The sequence below is a fragment of the Corythoichthys intestinalis genome, chromosome 9 (assembly GCF_030265065.1).
Source record: "Corythoichthys intestinalis isolate RoL2023-P3 chromosome 9, ASM3026506v1, whole genome shotgun sequence".
NCBI classification, from domain to species: domain Eukaryota; kingdom Metazoa; phylum Chordata; class Actinopteri; order Syngnathiformes; family Syngnathidae; genus Corythoichthys; species Corythoichthys intestinalis.
Window position 1 is genome coordinate 4,904,503 of NC_080403.1, and position 17,767 is coordinate 4,922,269.

General features: G+C 38.6%; 1 protein-coding gene across 1 annotated transcript in view; it reads right to left on the reverse strand.

Moving 5' to 3' along the window:
- Positions 1-17,767, reverse strand: part of iars1 (isoleucyl-tRNA synthetase 1) — a 127,559-nt gene that overhangs the window by 39,356 nt on the left and 70,436 nt on the right. The window contains exons 18-25 of the mRNA XM_057845252.1: positions 16,958-17,041; positions 8,942-9,086; positions 8,331-8,451; positions 8,132-8,223; positions 4,639-4,716; positions 4,085-4,206; positions 1,977-2,079; positions 1,803-1,886 (exon numbers count right to left, since the gene is read on the reverse strand). Of these exons, the coding sequence (XP_057701235.1) occupies positions 1,803-1,886; positions 1,977-2,079; positions 4,085-4,206; positions 4,639-4,716; positions 8,132-8,223; positions 8,331-8,451; positions 8,942-9,086; positions 16,958-17,041 (829 nt within the window). The remainder of the gene's footprint in view (positions 1-1,802; positions 1,887-1,976; positions 2,080-4,084; positions 4,207-4,638; positions 4,717-8,131; positions 8,224-8,330; positions 8,452-8,941; positions 9,087-16,957; positions 17,042-17,767) is intronic.

Consider the following 17,767-nt stretch of genomic DNA (forward strand, 5'->3'; position numbering starts at 1 on the left):
TGAGTCCTTGCACATGAGGTAGAAAACAACTGCAAAACATAACTGAACCGCCAACCGTGTTTGACAGTTTTATTTTCTCTGTTATCTTCTTTTTTTTCTTTAAACAACAGAATGGCTTGCTTTTCAGGAAAGCTCTATCTTAGTCTTGTCTGTCCACAAAACATTCGTCCAGAAGGATTGAGACGTACTCATATATTTTTGCAAACTCAGCAGGGTTGTCCTTGTTTCCTGCCATATAGCCATTGCAGTGTATTACATTAAATATATGTTGAACATGATTAGCAAATTATTGTATTATTTAATTTAAATGTTTAACCCAGCATCCCAACTTCACTAAAGTTGGGGTTGTCCTGTATACGTTGGGGTCAGCAGAGGTAAGTTGAATGGATCTTAGAAGAATGACATTCGGTCGCGTCGGTCTGTTTGCAGTAGGCCTATGAAGCTGAACTCTGGACTGAATAAAAGAGCATTACTCAACAAAGTAATTTCAAACTTAAGCACTCTGGAATTTAGTCTTAGAAACAAATCAAGAAGTCGCCAGTGGAGAGTCATCCTGTCACAGAGCGAGTGTCGTGTGAAATGAAGCAACCACTGAGATAGCCCATCTTTGTGTGCCTAGTGAATCTAGCAGCTTTTCTTCGTCAATTCTCTGTTTTATTCTCTCGCATAGAAGGATATTATATAGTCTATTATATAAGCTGCACACAGACTACTTTTCATTGTGTCAAAGTGTCATTTTGTCAGTGTTGTCCCATGAAAAGATATACTTAAATATCTGCAGAAATGCAAGCAGGGTACTCACTTTTGTGATACACTGTAGATCCGTAATAAATTCCCAGGTCACCAGAAGAAAATACCAATTTGAGGGAGCGATCACTTGCAATTTTCAACTCAACAATTGGTATTGACAGCAATTACGACACCACATACAGAGAGCTTAAGAAAGTACTATGAAATGGTGAACATGTCAAAATTTGAAAATGAAAGCACTAATGTAATTTTACAAAATGGATTTGGCCCTCAAAATGCTGTTTTTTTTAAAGAAAATTATTTAGTTATTTACCATTCATGTAGAAAGCGCAAAATGGGCAGTCACTTGCATAAAAGGATCGTTGTGACGTCACACTATCACCTATTTATAATCTGCTCATTTACAGAGCCGTTTGACTAACAAATGAAAATCCAATCAAATCACAAGCCATTGATGACAAACATCAACCAGGTTACAGTCTCATTTTTATCCATCTTATGAAACAAAAAAAGAAGGCTGTTTCATGTGTTCCCAGCAGCATAGAATCTGACAGAAGCACACAAACATGTCTGTAGTTGGGTTTCTCTCCAAATGTATCATTTTTTAGCTTTTTTAGAGAAAATGTACAAAAGAAAATGCTCATTTACGCTTGTTCTGATCCGTTACTGTTTTGTTTTTTTACATTCGCGGCAATCCAGGCCGTCAAGGCGAGGAGTATTGGAAATAATTTAAATGTTGGACGTACTGGCAAAGGTGGCTGTGGACGAGGGCAAGTCATTCTATGTGTGAAGTGGTGTGTGTCCACGAACTGACAAAAATCTGGCTCCATGTATAACAAAATGCATGCATATGTTCTAAAAGAATTTTCACATTACTGGTGTTTTTGGTTGTCTTCAATATTATCGTCAAAATATGTTGCCCACAGTTGTTACTCATACATTGGGGATTGTTGGAAATAACTCACATCTTAAGGCCGTTTTCAAATGCTCATATATTGTGATATTACCGAGCTGTATCCGTTGTTTTTTTCCTGATTTAGGAATTGACTTACTTCCAAAATGTATTTCTGTAGTGACTGGATGTCTTTGAGTGCTTCTGGGTCCTGGTGAATGACGACCACCTCCTTCAGTGGATACTGATGCACATGACAGTCATTGCAGTCAATAAAATGTTCATAGCACAGTACACGGCACGCTAGAGCTGCTGGACAAAATGGATGATTTACCTTCACTGGCAGGGTCTTTCTGTCACGGATGACACGTCCCAGCTCGATCACGGACTGCATCTGAGAGACAGCGTTCTCGATGCGTTTGTCAATCAAATTCTCCCTTCAAAAATGAAATGTGGATGAGTTAAGTACATCTATTATTTGAGCAATGGCGCTTCAAATCCCAAATTACAAATGGTCGCACCACTCAAACAATCACTTGATTTGCTCGTTTTCTACAATCTCTCATTTGTGCATTCCATCGAAACACATTTGACAGAAGTAGCTAATAGGTTATGCTGATGAGAATAATGATGACCAAAGGCAATACGTTGAAACAAAAAGGTGTTTGAGGGTGGGGGTTTCAAGGTTTCTCGCGTAACTGCTGGAGAGAGGACAAGCTGCTTAGCGTAGAATTAAATAATGCAATGTACTACATAAGATATTCCACAAAAACAATGGTTTCAGCAAATCTTCCCAAGGCTTTGCGTAAGGGATCAGAATATAAGACCAATGAATAGACCAAACAGGAGGGGTATGCATCCCTCCAATACAGTATGTGTGAACGTGCCATGCATGGGCGTCGTCAGACATATTTCACTGGGGCATGTGCCTCAATATTGATCTGCAGTGCCCCAGTATAAATTTCACTGGTAAAAAAAGAAACACACTTTGGAGTTTAAGGCTACAAGCAGCCACAGAATGCACCTATTTAATATGGTCATATCGCTCTATTCACTCCATAATGTGCACATGGCTCCTTAATGTGGTAATTTATGCACGTGAGTTTGGCAGTTATAGGCATATGAGTTGAAACCTTTGGGAGATGTGCTGCTTTCAGGTATGGCGCGAGATCTGAGGCCCAAGTTGAAAAATCGTTCTGATGTGTTGCAAAGTTGTAACACAGGATTAAACCATGGTTGCTACAAAAAGGATACAAGTTGAGTGACTGTCTAGTGCTTTTGATAGACACAATGTAAGAAAGATTAATTTTTCTGATTAATCCAACAACACATGAATGCAGCATCAATGTTACATTCTGTGAGCTAATCATACAGTCACCGGTGCAAATGACATCTTCCCACCGCTTTATAGGTTGGTGCCAGATAAACTGCTCATCCTTGTTGCTCGTTTTTACCTCTGTGTTGATGTTTGTTTGGTCGCCTATTCCCATGAATTCTTAATTTAAATGGTTCAACTTTACTCTTTATGTATCAGGCAGTAAACTACTCTTGTCACAAATTGAAGTAGCAGATTAGCTGCTGTCTTACAGTTTACTGGCTAAGAATACAATGACAATTAAATGCGATTTGAGTGAGAGGCTCTCACTCAACAGCTTTCTTTGTCTTTGTGTTAATATGATATGTGCTATTTGAACTCCATCAATACTGATGCCATTTATTGCTGTTTGTTTATATGACCAAAATGAATAGAATGAATCTATATGACTTAATTGCCTATCTTTGGGACATAACCTCTAGCAATATTGTGTGATCATCATAATTTCCAGTTGTTTAACACTGCTGTCTCTGTAATCTGTGACAAGATGTATTATTTTTTTTTCTATTTGACTCAAATAGCATTACTCTTGCAAATGGAAAGTTATTTGCTCGCAGCAAGGAGGAATGAGAGAGGTAAGCTAGGTAACCCACATAAACCACTTTTACACTGATGAATTGCATAACAGTTACAGTGATATATTCCCATTTCTGTCCAGACAAAGTAGAGCAGCAGAGTGCAGGAAGAGGTGAGGGATAAATGGAAGTTGATGAGCATGAGTAGATGTGAACTGACTATTAAAAAGGGATGTCCGAATTTTGATTTTGAATTCTGATGGCTGAAAAAAACAATAAAAGGCAAACATGACCTAGTATGGCTAGCCAAACTTGACTTGAGATAACCATATGACTTAAACCGACATAACTTCGTGACTCGACCTTGTAACCTGAACTGACATGAAAAGACTTAGGACTTGCTTGAGACTCGGACCAAATGACTTGCAACTCACTTGTGACTCAGAACAGAAAGACTCGTGTAATTGTCCGTTAAACTTGCCGTTTCAGAAGGTTTAATTGAGAATTACACACTAAATTGTTTTTTGTTTGATGAAAGGATTTCCTCTCTACCTGACTTGGGGGAGCATGAGATAATGGATGCTGCCCGTGTCCTTTTCCTCCAAAGAGGCGAGGTCAACAAGGTTACGCAGATTTTGGTACATCATCTCTGTGATGAAGGGTGTGAAAGGAGCCTGGGGGCAAAGGAGGCGAAAATCAGATCAATTGCGGTAAAAATGAGAAGTTGGTGTGCAACTGTGGTTAATTTACATTTCCCAATGCAGAGGTCTAAAAGTCAAAAGGAGCTTTAAACATTTCTTGGGGGAACAGGCCAATCCAACACATTTTATTCCACAGATTTTATGAGCAAAAGTTCAAACAGAGTTGTGCCAGCAAAACACTTCAAGCATACTAATGAATTCATAAAGCCTACAAATGATCTGCATTGAGCTAGGTTAGGCTATCTGGTTCTGATGTCTAACATAGCAATATTCATAGCCTTGAAAACACATCACGTGCCTTTTCCATCCTGTACAATTAGTCTGTCACACAAAAAACTCAGAACAAAAGATCTTTTTCTCCTACTCTTACATAGTCACGCTTTCACACAAGCTGTTATGACTCACCATCAGCCTGCACATGGAAAAGAGAACAGTGAAGAGGGTTTCCAGCGCCCACAGACAGTCCTCAGTACCACTCTCGCCCTGCAAAGTTCATACATTTATCAATACAGTGCCTCCCCACATGGAGCAGTGAATAGGAGAGAAGTGCAAACACAGGTCCAAACGCCACACATGTTGACTGAACTGTACGCAAACACGTTCACAAATAATCGGACAAAAACACGTGTGGTTACAAATTGCTATTCAATTTATAGTTTTTATAATGTTAAAACATTATAAATGATAATGTTTGATTTGTGATGCCTGATATTCATATATTAGGACAATAAATACAAGCCAAACGGTAGCAAGCTCCTCAATCGATTCAGAAGCCACCAGTAATCCAGAAATGCATCGATTGTCGAGCTGCGCAACAGCTATCGGGAGGTTGGGAATCGATTTTCCGAGGCTTCATGCCCAAGTAACGTGCTGGCAAGTAGCAAGTAGAAAGCAGTGGCATGACATGACAATACCTTACCAAGTACTGCTTTATGTTACATGCAATTTATGGGCATTTTATTTTCCAACTGGCCAGTGTGTCTGACATCATAGCGGCCGCATGTTTGACTTGCTATCAAAAATGCACTCGGGAAATATTATTGAAGATATTCTTTGTTATACCAAAAATACATCACCCAAGACACGTTTAAAACTTGTTTACTTTGAAATTGTGCATAATAATGTTGAAATGTGGCATTTTTACTGCTTCAAAGATTTAAGCAATATTTATACCAATACATTGCACATTTGTTTCCCATTTTTCCGTTGCTTGCCAAAGCACCAAGCTACATTTGGGCTGGAATTTTTTTGTTGTTGAATTTTTATGCATTTTATTTCTGAAATTTTCTGATCCCATTCAAAAAACGGCATGCGTCTTTTTCTTTTTTTTTTTTATGACAGTGATGACATTCTTTACGAGAGAATGTTTTTTTCTTACGAAATAAATAAACAAACTGTTTTTTACCTGTCATACTTTAAGAATGTCATTTTATTCTTTTTATACAGTGGTACCTCTACATAGAAAGTTAACTCGTTCCATGACATTGTTTGTAAGTCGAAATGGTCATATGTCGAGCAGGATTCCCATAAGAATACATTATAAGTCCATTAATTTGTTCCACAGCCTGAAAACCTACACTAAATTCTCAATAAATATTGATGTTACTATTGCAAATATCAATTACAAAGAGCAAAACAAATACATTATGAATAAAAATCGGAATAATAATATAATAATAGCAATAATAATAATAATACCTGTAACAATATAACAAACCGGGTTCTAATGTGGCGAATGTGTTTGCGTGGTGTACCTGAAACCATCGCGTGGCTGACTTGATAGAGTGTGCCTTTTTAGTTTCACTTTAACTTTGTTTATTTGCTGTGGGGACCACGAGGCACAAGTTGATGGAATAAATGATTAGATATCTGACGAAGCTGGCGATTTCTTTGAAGATGCTACCACAATAATAATTGCTACCTTAACTTATAAAGACTGGCGAACGGAGGAGTACCGTGATCAGTGTTGTTAGTAACACGTTACTGTAATCTGATTACTTTTTTCAGTAACGAGTAATCTAACGCGTTCATTTTTCTACACCAGTAATCTGATTAAAGTTAGTTTCCTTAGTGTCTCTGCGTTACTATTTTTTCATTGCCTCGTAACATATGTAGAATGAAGAATATTGTAGTCATGTACGAAGAGCATTTTTAATAGAAAATGCTAAAATAAAAGGTTCCTGGTACGTTTTTCCATGACAACCTCTTAGCTATTTCCTGTTTTGGTCTGGCGTCACGTGTTGTGGGACTGAGGCGGGTGGACATTCGTGCCGAGTATTGAGACGTTGCGAGAGAATGTTGATCTGTGGATATCCATGAATGAAGGTGAGTATTTTTCCTTTATTCCGGAGGGTATCAGCAAAAGGTTGGACCCCCCTACATACCATTTCGTAGCTTTGCCGTAGCAATGACGGGCAGTCATCGCTCCAAGTTGGCAAGTTTTGTTTACATCATATGCGTGTTGCACATTTATGCCGTGAGGTGATGTGTTCGTTTAGCATCTGTGGGATGTGTTGTAAGTCCGACTGAGTGTAAAGTGCTTAGTTGCCGCCACGTTTTGTGGCCAAATTGACCGCGTATGTGTTGAGAGGAGTACTTCCGGGTTGTTAATGTGCACGGCTGCACGCGCATCCGCCCTCGCCACCACCTTTGTGTTTATTGCACTGTACAATCCACTTGTGTGTTGTTGATTATTGTGCCGTCAGTTTGCATTGTTTTACATTGGCACTGATATGCTGTTAACCATAACCCGAAATTCAGAAGTTTTGACATTAGGCTTAATCTTCGAGTTAGCGGGGTTTAATTGGTCGGTGGAGTTGATTTCAACAAAATCCAAGCAGTTTGTCAGCTATTTGTTAGTTTCAGGGCTCCGGAGTGGCTAAGCTAGCGCAAAATTCAGATATTCCCCTTTAAATTCAATCATCGGAAAGTCAATTACATGTAATGACAATTTTCTGTTGTCATTCTTATGTTTAGGCGGCAAAGGGAGAATAATGGGTAAAAAGTAACTGATAGATTACTTTTAAAGTAACTTAGTTACCTTGATAATGAAGTAATCAGTAAAGTAACTAGCTTACTTTTTTGATGCGTAATCATTAATCAGTAATTAAATTACTTTTTCAAGTAATCTGTGACAACACTGACCGTGATAGACCGTCTACATCTGTATTGTTGAGCGAGCCATATCAGGATGCGCACCCAATGCTCATATTTTTCTATCAAACCTATTTTCATGTCAATGGTAACGGTAAGCATCACCTTTTTCCTTTTTACCACCTGCACTAACATTGTTAGAACCCATGTTGATTTCTCGCAAGAAAATCTGCCATGCGTCCGTCTTGCGGGAAAACAAACTGCGGTGCTGTCGTAAATTGTCGTATTTAGAGCATGTCGTCGGATATAGAAACAAATGGCTAGTCACATTTTACGTCGGATGTCAAAAAGATCGTGTGTCGAAGCGATCTGATGTCGAAGCAATCGTATGTCGAGGTACCACTGTATATGTAATCTTAGAATTGGCTTCTTTATGATTAATGTTTAGATAAACAAAAAAAAAAACAAAACAAAAAAAAAAAACTGTACTCAAACCATTATGGCTTTAAAATATCTTTGAGTAAATGCAATGACGTGCGCAGGCGCGAGTGTTTACTGTATATTTCCACACACTCTCCCCTACATTGGTATCACTTCCTCTTTTGGACATCGCCTCAATCGAAAGGTAATGTTCCACAATTTGTTTTTTTTGTTTTTTTTTTCATTCTGTTCTATTATCTCCTTAATTACAGGTATTAACGGGTAGCTTAGGTAAATTTAATTATTCACATGTATTTGGCGGATGACAAACTAGATTCACGTAAGCAAAAAAGAAGCAAACCTTTAACATCATCATTTGACTTACCTTCAGGCGGCGTCTATTGGTACGGACGTACCAGTTGGTAAGCATATCCACAAACTTGACCAGACGAGGCACCACAGTGTAGAGACGGTATGCTACATGACAACAGTAACCACAGTCATAATCAGTGTAAATCATCACATTACATGTCAGATATAAAGTAATCAAAGCTACTTGACACGAGTGTCTTTGTCTTTTTTACCATCCATTTCTGCCTTAAAGAACTGGATGAGAGATTGCGTGAAGGACTGAATCCATTTGTCCATGATGTTGTCACTTTGCTTCGCGGTGTTCTCGTTATACAGGAACTGAATGCCATCCTCCTGGGCGCAATCATACACACTCATTGACACATTTCAACACATCAGGAATTAAGTATCGGTAAGCATCACTCCCAGTCACAAAAGTGTAATGCAATGTAATAACTTTGATTGCAGAACTAAGTTGTTATGGTTCCAGTAACTAATTGGATTTTCATAATGAGCATGCAGCTTCCTACATTTTTTTTCTTAAAGGTTGGCTTTTCCCCCTAACTACACCATTAAATTTGCACTCAAATGCATCGGTGTCAGCTAAACAACCACCAAGGGACTACGGTAATTACTTTTTTTTTTTTCCCCCCAAACATTATTTCGAGCTATTAATCAAAAGTAATTACCATTCTGTACCAATGAACAAATAATTTATCAAGTTGAGATTACTACACCATTAAACATGTCTTTGTTTTTAAAACCAGAGAGCTGAGGCTAGGCTAACTTGCGTTAAGAGTTTGGGAATAAGTGACATTTTGTGATGTTCATTAATTGCCCATACCTTTTGTAACCTTTGCACATTCTGCACTAGGAAGCGATAGGCATTGTACCACGGCAGGAAGACATCCTTCAACACGTCTCGAACACCTTCCTCTTTGAAACGCAGGTTTTCCGCTCTTACCACTGGGGAGTTGATGAGATACAGTCTGCCGAGATAGAAAGCCATTTAAAACCACAGCGTGTACGACTTGAGGTATTCAAAAAAAAAAAAAAAAAAAAAAAAAAAAAAAAAAAAAAAAAAAAAAAAAAAAAGGTATGGCTTATTTGGTTCACTCATCGATTTTGAGCAGTGCCACCTGACACTAAATACATACTTGCCTTTTAAAACACCAACCCATAAGTGTGAAAACGGTGCTAAATATGGTACTCTACACAACTCAGGTTTTGAAACTGATAAAATCATCAGTTTTCCTTCAACCTATTCGAAACAAAGATATTGGGACGCAATCAGAGTTTGGGATTTTTGTGAATCATATCAGCTACCTAAAAAAGGCAGTAGATTGTGACAGATATACAGTATACTTCTGGTGGCTTAAAACTAAGTGTTTTAGGCTAAGGGTCGGTCAGAACGTAGAAGTCCTAGGAATGTGTAACGTGCACAATCGTAAACAACCAGAACGGTTCAGTGCTGAGACTTTAGAATTTTAAGTTATAATAAAAAAACACTATGAAGGTGAAATTGCAAAACCGAGGGCATCTGAGCAAAAAAAAATAAAAAAATATATATGTATATATATATATATATAGCTACGTAGAATATATATTACACAATATTAACATGAAGGTAAATACACTTCGCAAAGTTGTAAAGCAACCACATAATCAATGGTGGATGGACAGTTCCGAATGATACAGTATTTGGATCAATACATCGATTGGTTGGGCACTTTTCCAATGAAACTGATCAAAGCATTAATCAACAATCTCAGATATGGCACTCTGAAATGCTTCAGAAAAACGATGTAAAATATAACTGGGCTTATAAAATTAGTATACTTACTTCTTTCACAGTTCAAACATTTTTATGGTTTAGCATAAAAGAATAAGAAAACGTTCTGTCTGCATTATATGCATATCAATGAAAAGAGTTGTTTTAAATAAAGTGCATATCAAAAGTATTCACCCTCTTGGATATTTTTCCTTTTTATTGCATTCATAAATCAATCATGGTCAAAACAATTTGGCATTTTTAACACAAATTTTTATTGGAAATTTTTTTAAATGTCAAAGTGAAAACAAGATTTCTACACAGTTATGTCACTGAAATAAAAACTATAGAAATGAAAATTGTTTGCACAATTATTCATCCCCTTTCAAGTCGGTATTACTTAGATGTCTCTGTGGCTGGAATCACAGCAGTGAGTCTGTGTGGATAAGTCTCAATCTCAGTCTTGTACATATGCCCACTGCAATTTTGCTCCATACTTCTTTGCAAAACTATTCAAGCTTTATCAGGTTAGGCGGGTATCTGGTATGTACAGCCCTTTTAAAGTCCAGCCATAAATTCTCTAAAGGATTGAGGTCTGGGCTTTGACCTTGCCTCTAGAGAACATTTATCGGGTCTTTTTTTCCCCCCAACCATTCCTGTGTAGCTTCTGCAGTATGCGTTGGATCATTTTCTTGATGGAAAATACATCTTCTCCCAAGCCGTAGTTCTCTTGCAGACTACCGTAATTTCCCGAATATAACGCACACTTTTTTCCCCCAAAATCAACTTGTAAAATCATGGTGCGCATTGTAAACGGGTACATGGATGTAGACAGATTATATATATATAAACCGTTTTTTTTTTAATTGACACGGACATGTTGTGTTGAAGAAATGTATGCGGCTATCTGTTGCTGACCATTACGGTACGTGACGTCACCATTTTGTTTCGGTAATACTTCACTCTGATTGGCCGAATGATTTCGTCTGTGTTAAATTCTGCTTTTTTCACTCTTCATAAAGCACAGAATTTAGTTTCTTGAACTCATTTGAGTCAACGTTTATTGCAGCTCCACCACTCGGACCATAACAAACGTAACAACACAGACTTCCTGTGTGTGTCCGTCAACTATATCTGTCCCTCGGGAAACTCAAACCCAAAAAACAATAGTTCCTATTGTTACTGTCGTGTCGACAGCGATGAGCTCTCTCGGATTTTCGACTTACGTTCTCACTTTCATTTTACCGTATCAATTCATGGAAGAAACATTTATTCATCATGATGAAACGAGCAAGTTATACAGCAGCCTTTAAAAGAAAAGTCACATCTGTTTTGTTTTCTCCTAGATTCTGGTAAGTTGGAGAAGTTGTCAAATCATATTATTACCGTAAATATTGTCAAGGTAATAATTTGAACTACCAATGTGCTATGCTTGTGCTGTGTTTCACCAGTCAGTAAAATGACATTTCTGTATCTGTACACAAGCTGTTTTCTTGTATTCTTCTATTTATTGGTGCTAAAATTAGGGTGCGCGTTATAAACGGGTACAATAATTTCCCCTAGATTTTACAAGTAAATTTGGGGTGCGCATTATACACGGGTGCGCCTTATATTCGGGAAATTACGGTATTTTGCATCTTTCATTCTGCACAAGCCTTCCAGGTCCTGACAAAGCTTCACAGTGGGGATGGTGTGTTTAAGGTGCATCTACCAAAATACTGACTTTAATGTGGTGAATAATTAGGCAAACAATTATTTTCATTAACTGTATATTCCGCACTATAAGGCGCATCGTAGTATAAGATTTTAATTGAATTTATAAATGAAAATTCCATAATTGTTTTGAATGTTTTAAAGTTCAAATTACTTTGAATAAAATATTTTTCTTCCATCACTCTTAGTTTAATTGGATTGTTAAATAGTTATTTTTGGGTCACCCTGTTGTAGTTCTAGTAGCTTTATGCATCCACTAGATGAAGCTACGCTAAAGGGAATGTCATGTCATGATTAACCAACATTGATCCGTATATAAGGCGTATCTTATTAAAAGGCGCACTGTCGGCTTTTGAGAAATTGGAAGGCTTTTAGGTGTGCCTTCTAGTGCGGAGTTATGGTGTATACCGTATTTTTCGGACTATAAGTCACACCTGAGTATAAGTCGCACCAGCCATAAAATGTCCAACGAAGGAGAAAAAAACATAAGTCGCACCGGAGTATAAGTCGCATTTTTGGGGGAAATTTACTTGACCAAATCCAACACATAGAACAGATATGTCATCTTGAAAGGCAATTTAAAATAAAAAAACAATAGAGAACAACATGCTGAATGAGTGTACAGTATGATAATGTTACACAATGCATGAACAACCAAATGCGAACGTGGCCGGTATGTTAACGTAACATAGCTATTAAGAGTTATTCAGATAACTATAGCATAACTATAGCAAAGAACACGCTAACAAGTTTACCAAACCATCAGTGTCACTCCAAAACACCAAAATACGATGTAAACTGATATAGTAATGTGTTAATAATTTCACACATAAGTCGCTCCTGAGTATAAGTCGCACCCCCAGCAAAACTATGAAAAAAACTGCGACTTATAGTCCGAAAAATAAAGTATTTACGGTATGTATTTATGTCAGATATGAAAATGGTTCAAGGGTTAAAAAGGTGAGAAGGGTGTGGAGGAAATATGTTCCAGTAAACTGTACAACTAGGGCTATCCCAAACAACCATTTTTCTCCCGTTTAGTCAGCCAACTAATTTTACGATTAGTCGACTAATCTAATAATTTTCTTTTCCCTTTTTTTTTTTTTTTTTAACTAAATTAGCAATTACATTTTTGTGGACGCTTATCAATTCACAAAAACATTTTGGAACACTTACATTCTTTATTCAAGTACAAATAAACATAAATAACAACAATAAATCATAAATAAATAATCTGGGTCAAATGCTGATAGCATTAACTAGGGCAAAAGAATGGAATAAACTGATTCAGAACACTGACTTCGCCTTTCCAACATGATTCAAAACAATTCTTAAAAAAATACCATTAATATTATAGTATACTAATATACTAGTATATAATAGTATCATAATCATTGCCAATCAGAGTTTTCATAAAGGGTGTCATTTTAAAGCTATTCTTAGTGTAGAATCTGACTTCTGAAGTATGTGGGATTAACTTTAGAAATCGTTATTTATATGACGAACATGACATGCTTTTATTTTTAAATGTTCACCGGAAGTGCATTCACTAAACCGCTAAAAGTAAACACAGTAACACAACACAAACAGTAACACTCTGCAAAAAAATCTCTTTTTGTCATTGCATGTGGTGTCAGTAATCATTTTTTTTTGTTTGTAAATGCTGTTAACCAGCGATTTTTCATGTTTGAAGTGTCACCGTTTAACCGCAAGTTTGCGTTTTGGAGAAGACTGCCAATGTTTTATAACAGGCTAAAGTAGGTTGTCTTTTTTCCCCATTAGCCTCAATGGTGCAAAGCTAACGTCTACGGTGTTTAATATAGATGTTTCCTTATTTTGTATGTCTGAACTTTAAATCTACGGCTTGTTGATGACATAAACATCTGTAGAAGGAACCAGAGTCTCTTATGCCATCAACACGCACGTGTACATGCACGTACAAATGTATGCACGCACGCAACGATAAAACGCAGTCTTGAAAATTACCGCCCTCATTTTTATTTACCATGAAATAAACAGACTCATTGCATATCGCGACAGGTTTAACAACTTCAATAACACATGTCGTTAGTTAGTTAGTTAGTTAGTTAGTTAGTTAGTTAGTTAGTTAGTTAGTTAGATGGACTTACAATCTGCCAGCTTGTCTTCTGTCGTCTTCCAAAATTACAACTGGGAGAGGGCGCTTTAGGTGTTCATTCACGGCCAACGTGCAGCCAAGCTTGGCATTGAAGAACAGTGGCCTATACTACGAAGCCGGTTATCTGGCTTAGCAGGGTAACTTCGAGAGTAACTTTATCACGTGCGACGTAAGTTCGCGGCTATGCGAGACTACGAAAGGTGGATATGTTGGAACAGAGAAGTGTTGCCATGGCAACACACGCCACACGCCAAACCTGGTCGTGTCAGAGTTAGATCTTGCTTAACATCAGGATTCCAATTAACCACGCTCTATTTAAACAGCACTCCTCCGCGGACGTGTCCTCCTGACAATGACAGCGTACTTGGACGACCCATACGACATTGGCGCGCGGATTGTGAGGGGCTCTCTCCGGAGGGCAGGGGTATTTCGGGACCGCCAGAATCCGCTGGCGTACCCGGAAGATGTTCTCCATGAAAGATATAGATTTTCAGCTGAGGGAATTCTTTACCTGTGCCAACTGATCTAGGCAGACGTCACTAATGTAACCCGCCGAGTCAGGCCCTCACAACCGCGCAGATTGTGTGTGCCTGTCCGTGCGCGCTTTCGCCAGGGACAATATATGTATTCCATCGGTGATGCTGAATATCTGCGTAAGAACACTGTATGCCGTGCGATTCGGAGTGGGGTATGGAAACGCTTCAAATTGATGCATTTATAATAATCATAGAAATATGTAGACTATTTAAACATTGAGAAAACTTGCGTTTTTTTCTGCCAACTGGAGGAGATTAAATTAAATGTCAAATCCACTGATAGGACAGACGCACAAATATAAAAGATATAAATGTTTATTGAATATGCATCTTACAGTCTTGTTTAACTGTGAAAAATTGTTACAAAAGACGGGCTTTTATTTACGCAACAACGCATGGCATCTCCGCATTTCCTTCTTCTCCTGAGTCATCACAAATATAACATAATATTTTTTTTGGGGGGGGGGGTTGTCGGGCTCGGGCCTGCAAATCAAGTTTATTGATCGGACTCGGGTCGGGTCGGGCTGGATTTTTTAGGCCCAAACTAAAAAAAAGAACATACGTATTCGTACAGTCAAGGGGACTAAACATACAATCATCCTGTTTCGTGTGGTGATGCGTGACAATTATTTCTTACTGTTAATGTACCAAATCTTATTTTATTGTCCTGACAGCAGGCTTTATTTCTTTTCATGGACATAAGTAAACTGGCATACTGACGCATTCACAAATCACACGATCTGTAAATTCGCTGTCAACAGACCCGTTGCGCTCTACTCGCCGAAGCGGTGTTGGATTTCGCGGTGAGGGTGGATTTTAATTCCTCATAATTCCGCATGATCATCGCGCATTCCTCCTCCGTGAAGTAAGGTGCCCGTGCCATCGTCACAAGTAGTGTTTGACTCTGGTCACTGCCCCCTTTTATGTGAACGCGCAGTAACTCTGACTGGGTTGACACAGGTTCGACTAATCAACCTCATAATCAGCGTCGTAGTACCGATTGACCACAAACTAGACAACCAGGTTTTGTCAACTCCGGTTACCCGATGGTAAACTGGATTACTTCTGGGGAGGTTGAACTCGGTTCGTAGTATAGGCCACAGGACACAACAGTGTACCCTCCTCTGTTTTGCTGAAATAAGTCAACGTTTTGGCCACTCTGGTGCACTTTTTTTGGCTTTGTGCCGCTTTCCCCGCTTACATGCTAAGCGTCCGACATCAGAGAAGGCTCCTGACCCCACCCCCCCACACCCCTTAAATATGTCACCCTTTTTGACTTTAAAACGGCGAATTTCGCCAAAAGGTGAGAGATTTTCATGCCTATTATTTCATTGATATTACTCTGTAGAAATCAATTTTCACTTTTGATAGGCACTGTACATTGACAAAACACTTTTTCTAATATGCATATGTGGAGAAAAACATGAAAACCTGTATGACCGCCGAAGTAGGGATAGACATATCAATGCCAGAGCAACCTGACCAAAAATCCTATCCCAGATCGACCGCCCTTCATCATGAGACGTCAGTCGTACCGACTGTTTCAAGCAAATATAGATAATTAGTAGAATTTGACCAATTAATCAAATAATGCTACAGCACTTGCAGCACTAATTGACAGTCATTTAAAAAAATCTGAAAATCTCAGTTAACGTTACAGATTCAGCTTGACAAGAGAAACATGTTGTTGAGTGGGGGTCCATCATGTGCTTATTAAATGCTAAAATTAATGAAAATGTTACTGTCCACCTTGTCAGCAAGCTAAATTGCTTTGTTTTTTCCATTCACATTGCCCACTTGCAGACATATGCAGTCTTTAAAAAAATGTGTGAGAGCGTGAAGAAAATGCATTACCAAGAGCATAAGATGAATACAAAGATCATGAAGATCACATCTTAATTATTTTTTTTTTTGTGGGGAGTAAGAAGCACCTTACAGTGATATTGACTCGGCTGAAGTAAACTAATGGTCTGTCACAGATGGGATATTAGTTATTTGCCTCATTCATCCATGATTTTTACAGTAGCAACTGTTTGAGGTTTAACATTCTATACTTTTTTTCGACATACAAAGATGACTATTGTGGCGCTTCAATACATACAGTACAGTATTTAAACATGTAGTTTGCCATTCACATTGACATATTTTAGTATTCGTAATCATGCACAGATGCCACGTAGACTTCTGCACAACCTCATTACACGATGGTGTCAGTATCGGTATTCCTGTGTGCTGCAAATGTCTACTTAGCTTCTATAAAATCGGATTAATTATTCATTAGAATCATGGTGTGACAAATAAGGGATCATTTTATTCAGCTGAATTTTAAAGAGAAACACACAGTCACATTTCTCTCTGCAACATACTATTTTTCTTGCGCATATGAACATATGGCGCAACTTTGTGGTGCTTTATTCATTAGTCCATATGGCCATGGCGCTTTGACTGCTCAGGGCAAAAGAGGAATGTGCACATGAGTGTGCATGTACCGTTATCCCTCAGTCTGGTGTATATACAGTATGAAGGCCTGTGACAGTTCAGAGTGGCTCGTGAATCTTTCGAAACGATGCCAGCTAATGACATAAGGTAGGTTAACACACACCCACCAACGGAAACACACGGAGACGCACTCTGCCACCGGCACACGGCTATTCTTGCTTCAGAAACACACATTCACACTTGTTCACACTCAGCTCAACTGACCTGAGGGCATCAGCGCCATAGCTCTGCACTATGAGCCCGGGATCCGGGTAGTTCTTCTTGCGCTTGCTCATCTTCTGTCCATCGCTGCCAGGGTAAGATGGGCCAAGGCATCAATATACACACACATACACAAGCACGCATGAATGAAAATACATCTAAGTAACAGCGCACTTGGTATTCAAATTAGAGGAGCCCTTCCAGGTCAGTAGGCCTGTGAGCACGTTGCTGCGTTTAGGGCCCAGTGCTGAGGAGGAAGAGGAGGAGGAGGAGAGGCCCAATTGACAAGCAGGACTAAATGTCACAGCAAATGTATTGCTATGATGTTAAGTCGCCATTGAACATACAGGTAAAGGATAGTAAATGTAGGAGAATAGACACTACTCACATGACGTCACAACCACGCCTCCGCGCCATATTGTCCGTCAACTCGTCGTGTTGACGCATTACTGCTACGTAAATTCCTCCTATTATGGCGTGTTTTTCTGCTCATTAACATTAATAATCAAAATGGTGAAGGCGTGTGTGGCGGTTGGTTGCAATAACAGAGAAGATAGACGGAGAGACTTGAAGTTCTACCTTATTTCGAGAGACCCGGAGAGGAGAGCGAGATGGACTGCTGCAATTCGAGGAGAAAACTGGGCTCCAAACGATTACCACAGATTATGTAGTAGTCATTTTATATCTGGTAAGATGCATTTAATATATATTTAGAGGGTTTTGGGCTGGCAACCACAATTAAGACCATTGTGAGGCTAATCGCCGACAACATACAGTTTCAAATTCAAGATGCTTATTTCTTCCACCATCATT